A 21,382-nucleotide genomic window follows, 5' to 3' on the forward strand; every position below is an offset into this window, starting at 1 on the left:
AGATATCTTGAGGCCAGGAGTTCGAGACCAGCCTGGCCAACATGGTGAACCCCATGTCTACTAAAAATACGAAAATTAGCTGGGCGTGGTGGTGTGCACCTGTATCCCCAGCTACTCAGGTAACTGAGGCACAAGAATCGCTCAGAGGCAGAGGTTGCAGTGAGCCAAGATCAGGCCATTGCACTCCAGCCTGGGAGACAGAGGGATACTCTGTCTCAAAAAAAAAAAAAGTTTACGAAATATAACCAATATAATCTCAGAACTGGTTAAAAAATATGCTTTATACAATCCCAGTTTTACTAAAAGGAAACACATATAGAAAATATAAATGACCAATAAATATAAGAAAATACAAGTTGGCTGTTTGAAGTTGCAAAGATGTAAAAGGCTGATAAACCTCATTTTCTTAAGAGTAGTTTCATAAATGTTTAGATTCTACATTTGAAAAAACTACTTTGGAGAGCAGGCTAGCAATATCATAAGTGTGGGCCAGGTGTGGTAGCTCACACCTATAATCTTAACCACTTTGGGAGTCTGGGGTGGGAGGATCACTTAAGGTCAGGAGTTCCAGACCAGTCTGAACAACATAGTGAGATCCCATCTCTACAAAAAGTTTTTAGAGCCGGGCGCGGTGGCTCACGCCTGTAATCCCAGCACTTTGGGGGACCGAGGCTGGTGAATCACGAGGTCAAGAGATCGAGACCATCCTGGCTAACATGGTGAAACCCCATCTCTACTAAAAATACAAAAAAAATTAGCTGCACCTGGTGGCGGGCGCCTGTGGTCCCAGCTGCTTGGGAGGCTGAGGCAGGAGAATGGCGTGAACCCAGGAGGCAGAGCTTGCAGTGAGCTGAGATTGCACCACTGCACTTCAGCCTAGGCGATTGAGCAAGACTCAAAAAAAAAAAAAAAAAGTTTTTAGAAATTAGCCAGGTGTGGTAGTGTGTGCCTGTAGTCCCAGCTACTTGGAAGACTGAGGCAGAAGGATCACTTGAACCCAGGAGTTTGAGGCTGCAATGAGCTATGATTGCATCAGTAGCATCACTGCACTCCAGCCTGGGCGACAGAGTGAGACCCTGTCTCTTACATATATACATATTGTATAAGTGCACATATCTTTTTATCTAGCAATTCCTAAAGAAATATTCCCACAAGGCCATGAAGACCTATGCACAAGTATGGCACATTGCAACATTGTAATAGTAGAGAGTAGGAAAAATTCCCCATAGAGGATACACCTAGGTTGGTTAAATAAATTGCAGTTCCCTTGTAAGGAAAATAGTGTTGAAAATGTTCATGTGCGTAATATGATCCTATTTTACATAAAAAGCAGCATAAATAGGTACATATATATACATAAAAAGTCTGGAAGGATATGCACCAAATTGAATCATGGTTGCCTGTGGGGATTAGGATTTCAGTAGGGCAGAGAGAAAGAGATGATCACTTCCCACACCTATGTGGCTTAATTTTTTATCAGTATGTTGGGCTTTACTTTTTTTTTTTTTTTTTTTTTTTTGAGATAGGGTCTTGCTCTGTCACACAGGCTGGAGTGCAGTGGCCTGATACTGGCTCACTGCAACCTCCACCTCCCAGGCTCAAGCCAGCCTCTCAGGTAGCTGGGACTACAGGTGTGTGCCACCACACCCAGATAATTTTTGTATTTTTTTGTAGAGACAGGGTTTCGCCATGTTGCCCAGGCTGGTCTTGAATTTTTGAGCTCAAGGATCCACATGCCTCTGCTTCCCAAAGTGCTGGGATTATTAAAGAGATTTAAAGAATACAAATTATAATATTACTGGTGATTTTCTTTGGGTTGTGGGATAATGATAACTTTGATTTTCTTTTCCATTCTCATCTGTGTTTTCCAAATGTAAAAACAAATGAACATGTCATCCTGATTACTTTAGTATCACAATGGATTTGATTTGCCTTTTCCTTAAAAACATGCAACAGAAATAATGCCTGTAAGTGTAATGAAGACTGTTATAAGCATTAAAATCATAACATACTTGAACTGAGGGAGTCAGTTATGATTTCAAGTTAATCTTCCTTTTCTTCTAGATGAAGCATGTGATGAAAGTTCTAGAAAAACATGAAATTCAGCCCTATGAAATCGCACTGGTACACTGGGAAAATGAAGAACTTAACTACGTAAAAACAGAGTAAGCAGCTTTTCATCAAATTTATGAAAGGGGCACTTGGAATAAATTAGGTAAAGCAGTAGAGGAGACAAATTATTATGCATATGGAAACTTTTTTCTTTTTTTGAGACGCAGTCTTGCTCTGTCACCTAGGCTGGAGTGCAGTGGTGCGATCTCGGCTGACCGCAACCTCTGCCTCCCGGGTTCAAGCAATTCTCCTGCCTCAGCCTCCCAAGTAGGTGGGACTACAGGCGTGCACCACCACGCCCAGCTAGTTTTTTGTATTTTTAGTAGAGACGGGGTCTCACCATGTTGGCCAGGATGGTGTCGATCTCTTGACCTTGTGATCTGCCTGCCTCAGCTTCTCAAAGTGCTGGGATTACAGGTGTGAGCCACTGGACTTTGCATGGAAACTTCATTTTAAGAAAAAAGTGGCCGGCCACAGTGGCTCACACCTATAATCCCAGCACTTTGGGAGGCTGAGGCAGGTGGATTACCTGAGGTCAGGGGTACAGGACCAGCCTGGTCAACATGGAAAACCCGATCTCTACTAAAAAATACAAAAATTAGCTAGTTATGGTGGTGGGAGCTTGTAATCCCAGCTACTCGGGAGGCTGAGACAGGAGAATTGCTTGAACCCGGGAGGCGGAGGTTGCAGTGAGCCCAGATCGCACCATTGCACTCCAGCCAGGGTGACGAGAGTGAAACTCCATCTCAAAAAAAAAAAAAAAAAGAAAAAGGTTACTGGTACAAATACAAAGTCTAAACCATTTAATAAATATTAGAAGATAAACGTAATTTTTTGAACTTCTCAGGCTATCGACAAGTTAAAACAAGTCAATAGTATAGCCCCAAAATGGAAATTTTAAGTTTCTAAGCAGCATAATCCAATAAAATAGTATCCTTTTATCAAATGAACCTATCAAATTATTCTAGTAAATTTTCTCTTAATCCAGTTTTTTCCTATTGATTTTGGGGTGGGGGTGGTATAAAAAGGAAGTATAGTAAGGGGCAATCTGAGAGACCCACTTGTAGAGGTGTGGGTGCTGGAAGAAGTGGGACCTGATGTACCATTTTTACTAAGATGTATGGGTAGGCAATGTTCTAGCTGATTTTCCTAACTCAGCCAGAGGGAAAAAATGAAGAGATGTTAGGGCTGAGACAGAGGCAGTATGAACAAGATGGTAGTGTCTTTTTCCTCATGGAATTACCTGTCCAGTGGAATATGAGTCTTTGCAAGTTCTTAAGAAAGGTAGTGTTGGCCAGATACGGTGACTCACACCTGTAATCTCAGCACTTTGGGAGACCAGGGTGGGAAGATCACCTGAGTCAGGAGTTCAAGACAGCCTGGCCAACATGGTGAAACCCCATCTCTACTAAAAATACAAAAATTACCCAGGTGTCGTGGCAGGCGTCTGATCCCAGCTACTTGGGAGGCGGAGGAGGATAATTGCTTGAACCTGGGAGGCGGAGGTTGTCATGAGCCGAGATCGCACCACTGCACTCCAGCCTGTGCAACAGAGTGAGACACTGTCTCAAAAAAAAAAAAAAGAAAAAGAAAAAGCGTTAAAAGCAGAGCTTTGGGAAGATTTGGAAGAGAGACAGAGACTAGCTATAGAAAGACCAGATGGGGATAAAAGCTGAGTAATCAGCACTTAGCATCAATAGGGCCAGTCACGGTTTTTTGTTGTTGGCTTTTTGTTTTGTTTTGTTTTTTGAGACAGAGCCTCTCTCTGTCACCCAGGCTGGAATGCAGTGGTGTGATCTCAGCTCACTGCAACCTCCACCTCTGGGTTCAACCAGTTCTCTGCCTCAGCCTCCCGAGTAGCTGGGATTACAGGCGCCTGCCACCATACCTGGCTAATTTTTGTATTTTTAGTGGAGATGGGGTTTCACCATCTTGGCCAGGCTGGTCTTGAACTCCTGACCTCATGATCCACCCACCTCAGCCTCCCAAAGGGCTGGGATTACAGGTGTGAGCCACCGCACCCAGCCACAGTTTTCTAAATAAGTGCCTTCCATGCATTATTTCATTTAATCCTGAGAAAAACCCTATAATTGCAGCTAACTGGCTTTCAGATGAGATTTATTGAATCCTGTCTTGCCAAAGGGCACCTGACTGTGAGTCAGCCTGAGCCCAGTGGCGGCTGCAGTCAGAGGTAAGAATGTAAACCTGAGAGAGACAGCAAATGAGCAGCCTGTAGTTTTGTTATCTTTAGTGGTTATTCAGCCCTTGGCCTGCGGATATGGCTCCTGTGAATCCCCTTTCTGTGTTCTATTAGGTTTACATTACAATGGCAAAAACCGTGATGACTTTTCCACCAACCTGATACTTCCATATCAAACTACTGCTTACTAGACCCTTGTGTGTGTGTGTGCGCTTATCCGCACAGTCTGTGAGGAGTAAAATCCTCAGTGCTTAGGGTCCCAGTCAGCTATTTTGTTTTATCAGAAACACTGTCCTGGCTGCCACCTACATGGTTATTATTTGAGTTCTGCCACGATTCCAGGGATCTGCTCAGCTCTGTGGCATGGGCCGAGCTCACTCATAAAGCCTCTTGTGGCCGAGCACAGTGGCTCATGCCTGTAATCCCAACACTTTGGAAGGCCAGGGTGGGCAGATCACTTGAGATCAGGAGTTCGAGACCAGCCTGGCCAACATGATGATACCCTGTCTCTACTACAAATATAAAAATTAGCAGGGTGTGGTGGTGCATGCCTGCAATCCCAGCAGTCTACCTTAGGAGGCTGAGGCAGGAGAGTCGCTTGAATGCAGGAGGCGGAGGTTGCAGTGAGCTAAGATCATGCCGCTACACTCCAGTCTGGGCGACAGAGCGAGACTCCGTCTCAAGGAAAAAAACAAACAAACAAAAAACCTCTCGTGACTGCTGTCTTTGCTTTCCTTCCTCCATCTGAGGCTGTCATAGCAGATACCGCCTCTCAGCCCTCCATCAGGCCCCTTGTTCCCCTCCCTTTGGCCGTCTCTTCTTGTCTGACATCTTTTGTGAAGGTTTACCCTGTATTTTTTCCATTTACTTGTGATGTTTATATTCACACATTCCCCTCTTCCCCCGTCCCCTGTCCAGGGTTCTCCACAGTCACATATTCATTTTCACAACTTATTTGTCTCCCTCCCCAACCCCACCATGTCAGTGTGAGTTTAGATTACACTCCATATATAGTTTTATATGGAGCATTTTTTCACATAGAAATTTACTGTGAACGTTCTCCTTTTTATTAACTATCCTTCCACAGCACACTTTTAAGTTTTTCTTGTGTGGAGTGACTATTACTGAGCCAACCCCTACTGAACATTTGGTTTCTTTCCTAATTTTTTACTCTTAAACACTGACCATTTTTTAAAGTTTTCAGCTAGGCAAGATGGCGCACGCCTGTAATCACACCACTTTGGGAGGCCGAGGTGGGTGGATCATCTGAGGTCAGGAAATTGATCAGCCTGGCCAACATGGTGAAATTCCATCTCTATTAAAAATACAAAAAAAATTAGCTGGGCATGGTGACGCACGCCTGTAATCCCAGCTATCGGGGAGGCTGAGGCAGGAGAATCACTTGAACCCAGGAGACAGAGGTTGCAGTAAGCTGAGATCGCACCACTGCACTCTAGCCTGGGCGGCACAGTGAGACTCCGTCTCAAAAAAAAAAGTTTTCTTGTGCACAAATTTTTCTTTGCATCTTAGATTATTTCCTTAGGGTATAGAGAGGGAATTTCTTGGACCAAAGGGTATGAGAACATTTGTAACACTCCTGATACAAATTGTCAAAATGACCTCCAGAAAGATGATATGATGTCTTTTTCAAAGGAAAAATTAAAGTGCTTTTTAAGTTTAGAAGGTATTATCTTTTTGCTTTTCACAGGGGACAGTCAAAACTTCACAGGGGGGAAATCAAGTTAAATTCAGAGCTGGATTTAGATGATGCCATTCTAGAGAAGTTTGCTTTCTCCAATGCTCTCTGCCTTTCTGGTAAGTTCCTACTGCTTATAGGATAGGGCACTACAGCTGTCATTTCATTGAGGGAAGTTTAAATATGTAGTAACGATTTTTGAAGTATATTTTCAGAATACTCAACAAAGGCTTAGCATTCCTTTTCCTTTTTTTGCCTCCGTCAGAAAAAATATCTGGTATAAAAGGTAGTACTGTGCTGAAGTTACTCATTCCTTATTAATTGTATTAATAAAGCTTAACCTTTCCAAAAGTAGTTTTTAGACGATTATATTAGCCTTTGTTTTTTTCTCTTCTCTCTATGAAATTGTTATTCTTAGATAGTCTCTAATCCAGACAGAGATGCCCAGCCTTGTGTGACTGGGCACAGGTCCCGGTATAGGAAAACATACTCCTAGTTTCATAGCAATGGGACCCAGAGTCACAGTGGCTGTAAGTTTGTTCTGAAAGATCCATGTCCCGAATAAAACTATAGAAGTTCTTTAAGAATTTCTTTCGCCAGCAGTCTACCTTAGATGGCTGCTGAGGCATCCTGTCCTTCCCACCCTGAGGGGCTTCGGAGATTTCTGAGGTTTAGTCCTCGTCCTGAGGAGTAAAGGAGAGGCCAGGAAAGTCTTAGTCCCTCCTGCAGAGCTACCCATGGTATCAAGCTGTACCCTACCCTCCTCAGTTTCCAAGATGTAATATTAGAAAATCAAGAATTCTACTAAACGTAGTTTTGGTCTACCAACAGTTCATGGAAAGCGATTCAGTCTCCTCTATCCACTTTAATTCTGTCCTTTATGATAATTAACTGTTCTCAAGTTATATTTTCAAGGTTTTTTTTTTCCAAGTACTTTTTCTTAACCTATTATTGAAATAGTAGTGAAGATACTATGCAATTACATATTTTATATAAATGTGAATATGATGATAAAGAAATGTTCCATTATTAATTTTTTTCCCAGTAAAACTGGCAATTTGGGAAGCATCACTGGATAAATTTATTGAATCTATTCAGTCAATTCCTGAGGTAATTATATCAATTTTATGCTTATTCAAGGATTGATTTTTATATGGAAAAAATATGAATTTCCCAATATAACAATACATAGTTGTCCCTCAGTATCCGTGGGAGATTTGTTCCAAGACCCCACTGGATACCAGAATCTACCAATGCCCAAGTCCCTGATATAAAACGGTAAATATTTGCCTATAACCTATGCATATCCTCCCGTATACTTTCAACCATCTCTAGATTACTTATAATACCTAATATAATATAAATACTATGTAAATAGTTGTTATACTGTATTGTTTAGAAAATAATGACAAGAAAAAACAGTTTGTACATGTTAAGTACAGATGCAGCCATTCTTTTTTCTCTAAATATTTTCAATTTGCAGTTGGTTGAATCTGCAGTTGCAGAACTTATAGAGGGCCGATTGTTTAGGAGTACAACAAAATTATTATAAACAATAAGAAAGCTACACTAAACTTAAGCAAACTAGAACTCCCAGTTGCATGTAAAATGGCAAAATAAGAAACTTCATATTGATTATTTTTTACTTTTTAAAACTTCAAATTGTTTTCCTCTGTTGGTGCAGTATTTTTTTTTTTTTAATATTAATATAATTGAAATGGGGTCTGGCCATGTTGCCCAGGCTGGTCTCGAACTCCTGGGCTCAAGCAATCCTCCAGCCTCGGCCTCCCAAAGTGCTGGCATTACAGGCCGTGAGCCACCATGCCCATCAGTTGCAGTATTTTTAATGTAACTGAATTAAAGAAAAAAGTGAAATGTTTCCTCTCTAAGAAAGGAAATTATGACCACTTTTCTGATTTAAGAAAGTGTTTGATAAATTATGAGAAAAATAGTGGCATGAAAAATACATATAAAGTTATATTAACATTTCAGTATACATTAAAAATCATTTTATTGTAATTAACTATCTTTATTGTGAAAGAGTAATCTAATTATACTTCGGAAAGGAGGCCCTGCTTTTCCACTAAGAGATTAGGAATGTATATCTCATATGAAATGCTGATGAGAAGGGAAATTTAAAAAGAGAATATACAATTTCTACCTAATAAAGTTATGAAATTTCAAGGTGAGTTAAGAATTAATCTGGGAGACAGCCATCCTAAAAAATATTTACATAGGATCCATATTGTGCCACTTCAGATTTTGCCCTGTTGACCAAATGCTTATTAGAGAGATACATGGTTTCTTGGTTTTTTGATTCCCTCTCAACTAGGCTTTAAAAGCTGGGAAGAAAGTGAAACTATCTCATGAAGAAGTCATGCAGAAAATCGGGGAACTCTTTGCCTTAAGGTAAAAGTTTTCTCTCTAAATAAAATATTTCATATATTTAACAAATCTCAAGAAAACATTCCCATAGTTCTGTGGTAAAGAGCAAACATTTACACCTTTATGGGAATTGTAGCTGTTTTCATTTCATTGGTTATAAGCAGGGAGAACTCTTACCCATTAGAAGTAGTTGGGCTATGTTAAGACTGTACTGAAAGAAATTATGCATGTGCAAAAGAGATCACGATTCATCTACATTAAACCCACATTAAGGAACACAGTAGATGTTCTCTGAAGGTAGAAAGACATATTCCTGAATTTGGTTAATGGGAATTCTCTGTAAAACTGTATCACTGCATCCTAATGCTAACTAGACCTAATTGCTACAGAAAAGTTTCTTTGAATCTGAGACACCAAGATGCCACTGGAGAGAAAAACTGCTGCCAGTTAAACTATGACAATACTTTTTTTATCAGAGGATTAAAATTTTATACTTACTGAAATAGCTTTTAGTCTTAGCGGGATATAAATTATATCACATTCCCTCTTAGGCATATATGAAAAGGAGAGCATAAGAAAATAAATTATTTAAGGCAAAGACAAGTAAGTCTCAACTGCCACCTGTCAGACACCATTAATTTTAAGATGCCTTGAGATGTTAAAATGGGAATAACTATGTCTAAAAACTGATGAATCATTTAAATAAGTGTCTGAAAAGGTTTTCAGCTTATTTTATTCTTGTAGTTGTCCCAGGATTTATGGAATGAAACATCCCAGATGTTGGTGTTTTTCTCACAGGCAGCATTGTCCAGTTTATCCCTTCTAGCATGTGGAATGAGTTACCAGAGCTCATTGCAAATGTTCACCTAAAGACTTGTTTTTCCACATTCTTCTTAGACGCTCTGCCTGGAGAGAAGTAGTACAGTGTTTCATTGTCTATGTATCTCTCATAGCTCAGGACCTCTAGTTCAGGGAACCAGCAAAAATTAAAAACCCATCCATCAGGAGCATCCTGTAGCAGATCTGAAGCCTCAGATTCTCTGAGAAGTAGGGTACAGAGATTCTTCTCTCCTGTTCTCTTGGTCATGCAAGTAGAATTTGATATTAGAGAATTATAATATCCAAACTGAATAGTTAGGACTAAATATACGTAGGTTTGTGAATAGTTTCTATAAAGGCTTACTTTTATTATCCTGTTTTCTTACTTGTACAATAAAAATGCTTATTTGTTAATACAAGGAATGTGATACATCTGTGAAAATAAACGTGGCAAATATTTGATTAAAAAACTAAATCTAAATTTATATAGGGTATGATCCCATTTGTGTAAGCAAATAAAAATATTCATGTTTATCTTTATATGCATACACATATACATGTATTTGCTTGCACATACATGCATGTATGAATACAGAAAGATCTGGAAGGACCCAGCAAAGTGTCTCTACAGGCCTGTCCTTGGGGAGAATAAAGGCTTTGAGTCGTGTGGTAGCATAAGAGGGCCTATCACTATTTTTCTGAATCCTTCTCTAGGATAGTTTCCTTTTTTGTTTTATCATGAACATAGTATGTATGTGTTACTTTTTTTTTTTTTTTCCAGTCAGGGTCTCGTCCTGTCACCCAGACTAGAGTGCAGTGGCACGATCATAGGTCACTGAAGCCTTGATCTCCCGGGCTCAGGGATTCCTCCTGCCTCACCCTTGTGAGTAGCTGGGACCACAGGAGTGATCTACCACATCCAGCTAATTTTAAAAATTATTTATAGAGACAGTGTCTCAAACCCTTGCTCAAGCCATCCTCCTCCCTTGGCCTCCCAAAGTGCTGGGATTACAGGTATGAGCCACCACATCAGCTTATGTGTACTTTTATAACTTAGATTTTTATTTCGTTAAATATATAAGTGTAAGACCAGGCGCAGTGGCTCACACCTGTAATCCCAGCACTTTGGGAGGCTGAGACAGGTGGATTGCTTGAGGCCGGGAGCTTGACACCAGCCTGGCTAACATGATGAAACCCCATCTCTACCAAAAATACAAAAATTAGCTAGGAGTGGTGGTGTGCGCCTATAATCCCAGCTTCTTGGGAGGCTGAGGCACGAGAATTGCTTGAACCCAGGAGGCAAAGGTTGCAGTGAGCCAGGATCACACCACTGCACTCCAGCCTGGGCAACAGAGCAAGATTCTGTCTCAAAAAAGAAAAACGCCGGGCATGGTGGCCTCACACCTGTAATCCCAACACTTTGGGAGGCCGAGGCCAGTGGATCACCTGAGGTCAGGAATTCGAGACCAGCCTGACCAACATGGAGAAACCCTGTCTCTACTAAAAGTACAAAATTAGCTAGACGTGGTGGCACATGCCTGTAATCCCAGCTACTCGGGAGGCTGAGGCAGGAGAATTGCTTGAACCCGGGAGGTGGAGGTTGCAGTGAGCTGATATCGTGCCATTGCCCTCCAGCCTGGGCAACAAGAACGAAACTCTGTCTCAAAAAAAAAAAGTAAGCACAGACTTCTTATATTAAAATGTAGAAATTAAGAGGGAGAGTGTGTATGTGTATGCTTGCCTGTCTAGTGTTTGCATAAACACTGGAAGGATACAGAGGAAACTAGAAGGGACTACTGATAGGGAAAGATACAGATAAGAATAGAGTAAGATTTATCAATTTTTACCTGTTTATATCTTCTTGATCTGCTCAGGAGGCTGAGGGAGGAAGATCACTTGAGCCCAGGAGTTTGAGGCTGCAATAAGCTATGATTGTGTCACTGCACTCCAAACTGGGTGACATGTGAAGACATTATCTCTAAAAAAATTTTTTAATAAAAAAAAAGTGTGTACATATTAAATTTTTTTTTTTTTTTTGAGATGGGGTCTCACTCTGTTGCCCAGACTGGAGTACAGTGTCACAATCTTGGCTCACTGCAGCTTCTGCCTCCCAGGTTCAAGTGATCCTTCCACCTCAGCCTCCCAAGTTGCTGGGACTACATGCATGCACCACCACACCTGGCTAGTTTTTGTATTTTTTTGTAGAGATAGGGTTTCACCATGCTGTCCAGGTTGATCTCAAACTCGTGGACTCGAGCAATCTGCCTGCCTTGGCCTCCCAGAGTGCTGGGATGACAGGCATAAGCCGTCATGCCTGGCCATAAAATTTTTAAGAAAAAAAGCTTAGGCTGGGCATGGTGGCTCACGCCTGTCATCCCAGCACTTTGGGAGGCTGAGGTGGGCAGATCACGTGAGGTCAGGAGTTCAAGACCAGCCTGGCCAACTTGGTAAAACCCTGTCTCTACTAAAAAATACAAAAATTAGCCGGGCGTGGGCACCTGTAATCCCAGCTAACTGGGAGGCTAAGGCAGGAGAATCACTTGAACCTGGGAGGCGGAGGTTGCAGTGAGCTGAGATCATGCCATTGTACTCCACCCTGGGTGACAAGAGCGACTCTGTCTCAAAAAAAATAAAAATAAAAATTGAAAGCAAAATGAGTTTTTTTCTGTCTACTTCATAAATAACGTTGGTATTAAAGATTGAATTAATTTGGTTCAGAATTTCGAAACCCATTTGTAAATGTTATTTACACATTTGTTGGAAGTATTTTGCAAAGGTCAGTGTTAACACGTGTTTTCAGCCAGATGCCTGTAGTTCCAGCTACATGGGAGGCAGGAGACAGCTTGAGCTCACAGGTTGCAGTGAGTTGTGATCACCACTGCACTCCATCCCGGGTAACATAGCGAGACCCTCTCTCTTAAAAAGAAAAGAAAAAAAAAAGTTTTCATAAAGCACCATGTAAATATTAAATATAATAGAAACAATGATTTTTAATTCAAGATAAATAAAAAGTTATAATTTTCCCTTTTTTAAAGGCACCGTATAAACTTGAGTTCAGACTTCTTGATTACTCCTGATTTCTACTGGGACAGAGAAAACCTGGAAGGACTTTATGATAAAACATGTCAATTCCTTAGCATTGCCCGAAGAGTTAAGGTATGTATTTTGCACTGTTAATGAGAGAAAAAGACACGCTGTTGCCTGTAAACTGAATGTTTAACTGCTTGCAGAGAAATATCTTGTTTGACTTCCATTCAAATCTCTATATTTCCCCTTCTTGTCCTCTATACTGTCACTTTTCAATTTTTTGTGTCAAAGAATCTTCTGATACTAGCTGTACAGACTAGATAAGGTTGGTGAATAAGATGAGAGTTTGGAAGCCTAATGGTCCATCGGGAAGTTCTTGTCAAGTATCAAGCAAGAGTTCCTGACTGCCCCTGATCTGTCATGGTGACAGTGAGAATAGAAATAAATTTAAGGAAGAATCATATAAGACAAGTGATAGGTAATGGCAGACCATGGAGAAGGAAGAATAGGGGATGACTGATGTTTGCCTAGAGGTGACAAGTAGAAAGGTGGAAAAACAATGAGAGGTCAGAGAGGAGATGCTGAGATTAGAGTAGCAACAAGATATCCAATTAGCTCCATCATATAGGCATTTAGAAGGGCAGAAGCAAAGTCGAGAAGAGAGATGTGTTATCAAGAAATCCCAGCACTTTGGGAGGCCAAGGTGGGTGGATCACCTGAGGTCGGGAGTTTGAGACCAGCCTGGCCAACATGGCGAAACCCTGTCTCTACTCAAAATACAAAAATTAGCCAGGCATGGTGGCATGCTCCTGTAGTCCCAGCTACTCAAGAAGTTGAGGCCAGAGAATCACTTGAACCCAGGAGGCGGAGGTTGCAGTGAGCTGAGATTGAGCCACTGCACTCCAGCCTGGGTGACAGAGTGAGACTGCGTCAAAAAAAAAAAAAGCTGTAGTGATGGAGGTAGACCACATGTGGAAAGAGCATAGAAAACAGAAAATTGACGTTAGTATAATGTGTACACATAGTTCTGTGACATTTCGCCACATCTATAGATCCATGCAACCACACGATCAAGACACAACTGTGCCAGGTGCAGTAGCTCACGCCTGTAACCCCAGCACTTTGGGAGGCCAGAGGTGGGCAGATCACTTGAGGCCAAGAGTTCGAGAGCAGCCTGGCCAATATGGTGAAACCCTGTCTCTACTAAAAATACAGAAATTAGCTGGGTGTGGTGGTGCATGCCTGTAGTCCCAGCTACTCGGGAGGCTGAGGCAGCAGAATTGCTTGAACCCAGGAAGTGGAGGTTGCAGTGAGCTGAGATCGTGCCATTGCGCTCCAGCCTGGGTGTCGCAGCGAGACTCCATCTCAAAAAAGCAAAACAAAAAGACACAAAGCTATTTTATCACCACACAGTTCTTCTTCATGCTACCCTGTATAGTCACACCACCCTCCCCCTACCCAGACTGTCCCTAACCCCTGGCAGTGAGTAATCTCCATCTCCATAATTTTGTCATTTTGAGGATGTTACATAGAGTCATACAGCATGTGAATTTTTTTTTTTTTTTTTTTTTTTTTTTTTTTTTTTTTTTTTTTTTTTTGAGACGGAGTCTCACTCTGTTGCCCAGGCTAGAGTGCAGTGGCCGGATCTCAGCTCACTGCAAGCTCCGCCTCCCGGGTTTACGCCATTCTCCTGCCTCAGCCTCCCGAGTAGCTGGGACTACAGGCGCCCGCCACCTCGCCCGGCTAGTTTTTTGTATTTTTTAGTAGAGACGGGGTTTCACCGTGTTAGCCAGGATGGTCTCGATCTCCTGACCTCGTGATCCACCCGTCTCGGCCTCCCAAAGTGCTGGGATTATAGGCTTGAGCCACCGCGCCCGGCCCCTAGCATGTGACTTTTTAACTGGCTTTTTTCATGGAGCATAATGCCCTCAACTAGGATCCTTCCAAATTGTTGCTTGTATCAAAGTTCCTGTCTTCCTGTGGTTACTGAAACATTTTCTGGTATTTCATTTTGATGTTATTTTTTAGTATATCTCTTTGCATAGATATTTAGTAGTTGCTCTGGTTATTACATCATATGTATATAACTTATTACAATCTACTGATTTCAACATCTTGCAGATTAAATGAAGTATAGAATCTATTTCCCTGATGGGTGATTGGATGCAGGAAAAAAAAAAGAATCCTTATTTCTTCTATATTCCTTTACCCTTCCCTATTTATAATTTTCTTAACTATTCTTCTGCAGACATAGGAAACTTCATCAGATAATGTTATAATTTTTGCTTCAACCATCAAACATAATTTAGAAAACTAAGAAAAGTCTATTGTATGTACCCATGTTTTTATCCTTTCTGTTCTTTTTTCCTTCTGATAGATTTCTCTGTTTTTTGTTTTGTTTTGTTTTCTCCAAGAACTTTATTTAGCCATCCTTTTAAGGTAAGTCTAGTCAGACAGATTCTCTTAGTTTGTCTTCATCTGAGAGTGTATTAATTTTCTCTTCATTCCTGAAGGATAGTTCCTAGAAATAGGATTCTGGGTGGACAGTTTTCTTTCTTTCAGCACGTGAAAAATGCCATGCCACTTTCTTCTGACCTCCATGGTTTCTGATAGGAAATCTTTCATAATTCCATGACATGTGCATTTTATCTTTTATCATTTCACAAAGCCTTTGAGGCTCTGTTCACTTCTTTTCCAGTATATTTTGTCTCTGTTAAGACTGGGTAATTTCCTTTGTTTCGTCTTCTAGTTCATTGATTCCTTCCTCTGTTACATTCATTCTGCTGCCCATCATTGAGTTTTTTATTTCATTTATTGTATTTTTTAGTTCTAAAATTTCCATGTTTTTGTCTTTGTATCTTCTGTTTCTTTGCAGAGACTTCCTGCTTTTTCATTTGTTTCAAATGTGTTCAGAATTGCTTATTGAATCATTTTTATGATGGTTGCTGTAATATCATCTGATAATACCTAACCTCAGATACCTCTTGATGTTAGTGTCTACTGATTGTCTTTTCTTATTCCCTCCAACTAATTTTAATACCTCCAGTTTCCCTCATTGCCTCAAGTGTTCTGGCTTAATATACAAGGTCCTTCCTATTGTATCCCTTTTTCAATCATATTTCCTACCAATCCCCACATTCACTTTGTATCACATCAAAAATAAAGGATTAGCCTGGGAAACACAGTGAGACCTCATTTCTACTAAACGGTTTTTAAAAAAATTAGCCAGGTATAATGGCATGTGCCTGTAGTCCCAGCTACCCTGGGAGGCTGAGGCAGGAGGATTGCTTTAGTGCAGGAGTTTGAGGCTGCAGTGAGCCATGATCATGCCACTACATCCCAGTCTAGGTGACAGAGCCAGACCCTGTCTCAAAAAATAAAAATAAAAAATACATGATTTATAATTTCAAAACCCTACCATGACTTATTGAATGCTGTGTTCCACTTTAGTGTCTACACTTTTTTCCTCTAAGCGAGACACTGCCCCTTGCAAAACCACATCAAAGGTATCTGCAGTTGTCACTCATCTTGGTACCACCTATTCCTCTGTAGGTGTCTTCCAGCACAGGACAGTAGAGATCATCACCACTGGTCAGGGCAAGAAAACCAAGCTGTGTTGCTCTTAGCTGACACAGAAAGATTGATTAGTGATGGTTTAGGAATCAAATTCAGTGGACTCCATCAATACAGTTTTAGATACCAAAGGTCTAACTAGACACCGATTTGACAATCAATTATCTGGTCAAACATGAAAAGCACTGGACTTTCTTGGTTGTCGACTGTGCACACAGGCTGAAGATCCAGAGGAGGCAACGGAGGAATACTAAAAGCTTTATACAGATGAGGTATTTTCTGTGGTTGTGTTAGCTATTCCTGTGTAACAAATTACCCCAAAACTTGGTGGACTGAAACACCCACTTACTGGCTGGGCACGGTGGCTCACGCCTGTTACCCCAGTACTTTGGTAGACCGATGCAGGCAGATCATTTGAGGCCAGGAGTTCAAGACCAGTCTGGCCAACGTGGTGAAACCCCGTAAATTAGTCAGGCATGGCGGCATGCGCCCGTAGTCCCAAGTAGCTGATTCTGGAGGCTGAGGCATGAGAATCACTTGAGCCCAGGAGGCAGAGGTTGCAGTGAGCTGAGACTGCACTACTGCACGAGTGAGACTCCGTCTCAAAAAAAAAAAAAAAAGAAATGAAACACCACTTACTATCTCAGTTTTTGTGGGTCAGGAATCGGTGCAGCTTAGCTGGGTCCTCTGATGCTGTTTTTCTCACAAGGCTGCAGTCATCTCAGAGATTCACTTCCTAGTTCACTCGTGGTTATTGGCTGGATTTGGTTCTTCTCAGGCTCTTAGATTGAGGCCTCAATTCCTCATAAGCTGTTGTCCAGAGGCTTCTCCATAGAGCATCTCACAATGTGGCAGCGTGCTTCACTGGAATTAACAAGTAGGGGAGTGATATGGCTTAGATCTGTATCCCTGCTCAAATCTTGTGTCAAATTGTAATGCCCCGTGTTGGAGGTAGGTCCTGGTAGGGGGTGACTGGATCATCAGGGTAGATTTCTCATGAGTGGTTTAGCACCATGTGCTTAACAGTGGTGCTGTTCTCGTGATAGTGAGTTCTGGCGAGGTTGTTTAAAAGTGTGTAGCACCTGCATCTCCCCTCGCTCTCTTGCTCTCGCTTATGCCATGTAAAGTACCTGCTCTCCCTTCACCTCTCACCATGATTGTAAGTTTCTGGAGGCTTCCCCAGAAACCAAGCACATGCCAGCATCATGCTTCCTGTAGAACCATGCAGAGCCATGAGCCAATTAGGCCTCTTTTCTTTATAAATTTGCCAGTCCCAGGTATTTTTTTATAGCAATGAGAGACTGGACTAATACAGAGAGGAAGAGTGACTGTCAGGAAGAGAATGCTAGTAAAACAGAAGTCACACTCTTTTGCAACCTCATCACAGAAGTCACATCCCATCACTTTTGCTGTGCTCTCTTTGTTAAAAACAAGTTAGGGCCGGGTGCAGTGGCTCTTGCTTGTAATCCTAGCCCTTTGGGAGGCTGAGATGGGAGGATCACTTGAGGCCAGGAGTTCAAGACCAGCCTGGTCAACATAGTGATACTCCATCTCTTTAAAAAAATTTTTTTTCTTTAAAGCAAGTTATGACCAGGCATGGTGGCTCACGCCTGTAATCTCAACACTTCGGGAGGCCTAGGTGGGTGGATCACCTGAGGTCAGGAGTTCAAGGCCAGCCTGGCTAACATGGTGAAACCCTGTCTCTACTAAAAATACAAAAATTAGCTGGGCACAGTGGCGGACGCCTGTAATCCCAGCCACTTGGGAGGCTGAGGCAGGAAAATCACTTGAACCCAAGGGGGCAGAGGTTGCAGTGAGCCAAGATCGTGTCACTTCACTCCAGCCCGGGTGAAACAGCAAAACTTCGTCTCAAAAAAAAAAAAAAAAAAGGCAAGTTATGAGGCTGAGCCTCCTCTCGAGGGTAGGGGATTACACAAAGGTGAACACCAAGAGGCGGGGAGTCTTTGGGTGACATCTTAGAAATCTGCCTACCACAGTGGTTTTGAAAAAGATGGAGAAAATTCTAGAAACCTACTTTATGATCACTGGCCCGCATGATCCTCATACTAACAATTACTTTAATGGTTGCCAGCTTCAGGCCATCAAAGACGGTGGAACCATTGCTGATCTCATTGTGTTCTGAACTGTCAGCAAGCCAAATGCCACTGCTCTCGGCTTGGACGAGAACGTTAATGGCAAAACTGATGATCTGATCTTTGACCTGGGTGGCATTTGTTAGATCTGTCCATCCTTAGTATTCAAGATGGAATTGCTGAAGTCAAGTCTACAACTGAGGATACCCACCTGAGTGAAGAATACCTTGACAACTAAGTGGTCAGCTGTTTCATGGCTGAGATCAACTGCAGGTATAGAAAGGACACCTGTGAGAGCAAGCAGGCTGCCCAAGCCCCTTCTGCCTCTACTAAATGTACTCTTCATTCTGGTGTCGGGGCCAATTTGAGATTGAGTCCCTCCATGAAGGGGTTCACATCTATGCCTCTGCACATGAGCAGCTGGAAGAATCGAAAGCCACCCGTCCCTGGCACCCTACACCTGTGGAGAAAGCCATAAGCAGTGTCACCCAGACACACCACCAGTCCTTCACGGGTGGCTCCATCTATATCCCCAAGATTTAAAATCTCCTATAGGGCCGGGCGTGGTGGCTCATGCCTGTAATCCCAGCACTTTGGGAGGCCAAGGTGGGAGGATGGCTTGAGGCCAGAAGTTCGAGGCCAGCCTGGCCAACATGGTAAAACCCAGTCTCTACTAAAAATACAAAAATTAGCCAGGCATGGTGGTACATGCCTATAATCCCAGGTACATGAGGGGCCGAGGCACAAGAATCACTTGAACATGGGAGGCGAAGGTTCCAATGAGCTGAGATTGCACGACTGTATTCCAGCCTGGGTGACACAGTAAGACATTTCTCCAAAAAAATAATAAAGTAAGATAAAGTCTCCTACAGGAAGAACTAGAGCTGAATTTATTTACAGGCAGCATGATCTTGTATGTAGAAGACCTGAAAGAATCTACAAAGCAGCTACCAGAATAAGTTGAGTTTATCAAGGTTTCAAGATCAATGTATAAAAACGGTTATCTTTCATTATAGTACCAATACACAATTGGAAAATGAAACTTTAAAAATACTGTTTATAGTAGCACCCAAAACTTGAATTACTCAGGTTTGAATTGAGTGATTCAACTATTCCAGAATAATGTTAATTAATCAATTGGAGTAATCTGAGCAAGCTAATTGTTTATTTCATTCCCATCTCACTCTGGGACATCGTTTTTGGTGTGAAATCTTCTGCAGGAGTTATGAAATACCTAAAAGGTCTCAAAACTACATTTCTCAGTTTCTCAGCATCCCAAAGGCAGTTCAGACTCGTTGGATGATGTCAAGGTTATTTAGAAGGGGTTGAAAGAGTTCACCCTGCCTTAGGCTCAGCATAGTGTTGGCATTACAGTCTTCCAAGAAAACAGATGGAACAAAGAGTGGCGGGGTTTTTTTCCTCCCTCAAAAAGTAGAAGGGTCTTGAGAAAATAGGGATGAGTAGGCATAATACATGCTAAAAAGTTGAGCACAGAGGTCCAGACACAGAGAGCAGTTACACAGTGTCATGGGACAGAAACTAGTTAGCAGTGGATCCCTCGCTCCATTTTCTCACGTCGTTACCCCCGAAGTCCTGTCATTGAGGCTTCTGTCCCCATGCCACCTACTCCGTGAACACTTGTTTGTTGTCATGACTTCTAATCCCACATTCTCCTGGTGATTTTCAAATGTCTCTCTCATCCCAGTCTCTCGTCTGCCTTCCATACGTTTCCAGTTGCCCCTCAATCTCACAGATCTTCCTCATTTACATATCTCATCACATCCTTTTAAAAATTATGTGTGCACCGTTTTCCACTAGAATGTAAGCCCCTTGAAATCGGAGACCATGATTATTTTCTTGCCTGTTCTTGGCAAAGGCCTCACATCCAGTATGTCCTCAAAAAATATTTGTAGGATTTAGTCAGCTGATTAAGATTTCAAAATGAAACTTATGGTATTCCCCCCACCCCCAGAATATAGTAAACCTTTTCAGTTCTCTATTTCAGCTCATGGGAGGACCTTCTAGCCTCACCTATCTAGTCATTCAACCAGAAACTTAAAATCATCTGGGTGTCCTTTTTCTCCTTCACCCTCCATATCCAGTCGAACGATCTTTTTATTTTCCTCAATATTTATCGAAAGCCTATGTGATAGGCCCTGGGCTGGTGAAACAGGGGAGTACCATACTGACCCCTGATTTCAAGCCCCCAACTATTAACGTTCATCCACACAGCCCTTCATCTTCCTTTCCCACCTGGACTTGTCTAATTCCTTCTTCACTCTGTCTCCAGACTGGACCTTTTTCCAGTCTCTCTGCACCCTTTGGCTGGAAGACAGAGACGTGTCTATTCTGTCTCCTCTGCCCAGCATAGTACAGTAAATGTTAAACAAATACTTCCAGATTGAAGAGGCCTCCCCATTACCTGTAGAATGAAGTTCAGATATTCCAGCATGACATGCTGCTTTCCTATTGCTGCTTAACCTAGTGGCTTATCAGAAATTTACCATCTTACTGTTCTGTCGGTCAGAAGTCTGGCATGGCCTAAAGTTAAGGTGTTGATTCCTCTTTGGAGACTGTGGGTGGAATCCATTTCCTCACCTTTTCCAGTGACTGGAGGCCACCCATATTCCTTGCTCATGGCCCCTTCATCTAACAAAGGCCAGTGGAATCCTCATGTTGTATCATTCTGAACTCTTCTGCCTCTTATTTCCACTTTTAATGACCCTTGTGATTACATTGGGCTTACCCAGATAATCTAGGATTATCTCCCCATCTTAAGGTCAGCGAATTAACAACTTTAATTTCTTATACATTCTTAATTCTCCTTTGCCATATTATATTCACAGGTTCCAAGAATGAGGACATAAACATCTTTGGGGTGGGGGACATCATGTACACAGTACCTCTCACAATCCAGTACTAACTTACCTTTTTTTTTTTTCTGAGACGGAGTGCAATGGCATGGTCTTGGCTCACTGCAACCGCCAGCTCCTGGGTTCAAGTGATGCTCCTGCCTCAGCCTCCCAAGTAGCTGGGATTACAAGCGCCCACCACCACACCCAGCTAATTTTTGTATTTTTAGTAGAGACAGGGTTTTGCTGTGTTGGCCAGGCTGGTCTTGAACTAACCTCAAGCGATCCACCTGCCTTGGCCTCCCAAAATGCTGAGATTACAGATGGGAGCCACTGCCCCCAGCTAACTTACCTTCTTAACCTCACTTCCAAGCACTTTCTTCTAGGTTGTCCACAATCTAGCTATGCTTGTCTCCATGCTGTTTCCTATGCTTGACACGCTCCTTTCATGCCCCCATACCCCCAGCAGCAACCCACCTTTTCTTCATGTCTGCTGCCTTTTAAAGCCTAATTCACATTGCCTGCCTCTGTGAAGCCTCTCCTGGTTTTTTCTTTGCTCCCTTATCTGCATGCTCAGAGCATACATGCCTCTATACCTAAATAAATAGAAAGCACGCTGTGGTAG

General features: G+C 42.1%; 1 protein-coding gene and 1 long non-coding RNA gene across 5 annotated transcripts in view; one reads left to right on the forward strand and one right to left on the reverse strand.

The window, feature by feature from the left end:
* Positions 1 to 21,382, forward strand: part of RMND1 (required for meiotic nuclear division 1 homolog) — a 46,322-nt gene that overhangs the window by 21,814 nt on the left and 3,126 nt on the right. For 2 of the 3 annotated variants that reach the window (XM_008007580.3, XM_008007583.3), the window contains 5 exons: positions 2,065 to 2,165; positions 6,021 to 6,127; positions 7,054 to 7,118; positions 8,341 to 8,417; positions 12,248 to 12,368. In XM_008007580.3, coding sequence (XP_008005771.3) covers positions 2,065 to 2,165; positions 6,021 to 6,127; positions 7,054 to 7,118; positions 8,341 to 8,417; positions 12,248 to 12,368 — 471 coding nt within the window. Of the gene's footprint in view, positions 1 to 2,064; positions 2,166 to 6,020; positions 6,128 to 7,053; positions 7,119 to 8,340; positions 8,418 to 12,247; positions 12,369 to 17,904; positions 18,124 to 21,382 lie in introns of those variants that run through there. The other variant, XM_008007582.3, reaches the window with a different exon arrangement.
* Positions 1,470 to 18,190, reverse strand: LOC140713147 (uncharacterized). 2 transcript variants are annotated; one of them, XR_012095013.1, is made up of 6 exons: positions 18,117 to 18,190; positions 16,452 to 16,676; positions 11,963 to 12,128; positions 11,060 to 11,190; positions 3,540 to 3,674; positions 1,470 to 2,085 (listed from the first exon to the last, which is right to left on the reverse strand). It is a non-coding gene; the product is annotated as an uncharacterized lncRNA (long non-coding RNA). The 2 variants fall into 2 exon arrangements; XR_012095012.1 differs by lacking the exon at positions 18,117 to 18,190 and having other exon boundaries at positions 16,452 to 16,979.

This window comes from Chlorocebus sabaeus, chromosome 13, assembly GCF_047675955.1.
Source record: "Chlorocebus sabaeus isolate Y175 chromosome 13, mChlSab1.0.hap1, whole genome shotgun sequence".
Classification (NCBI taxonomy): Eukaryota; Metazoa; Chordata; class Mammalia; order Primates; family Cercopithecidae; genus Chlorocebus; species Chlorocebus sabaeus.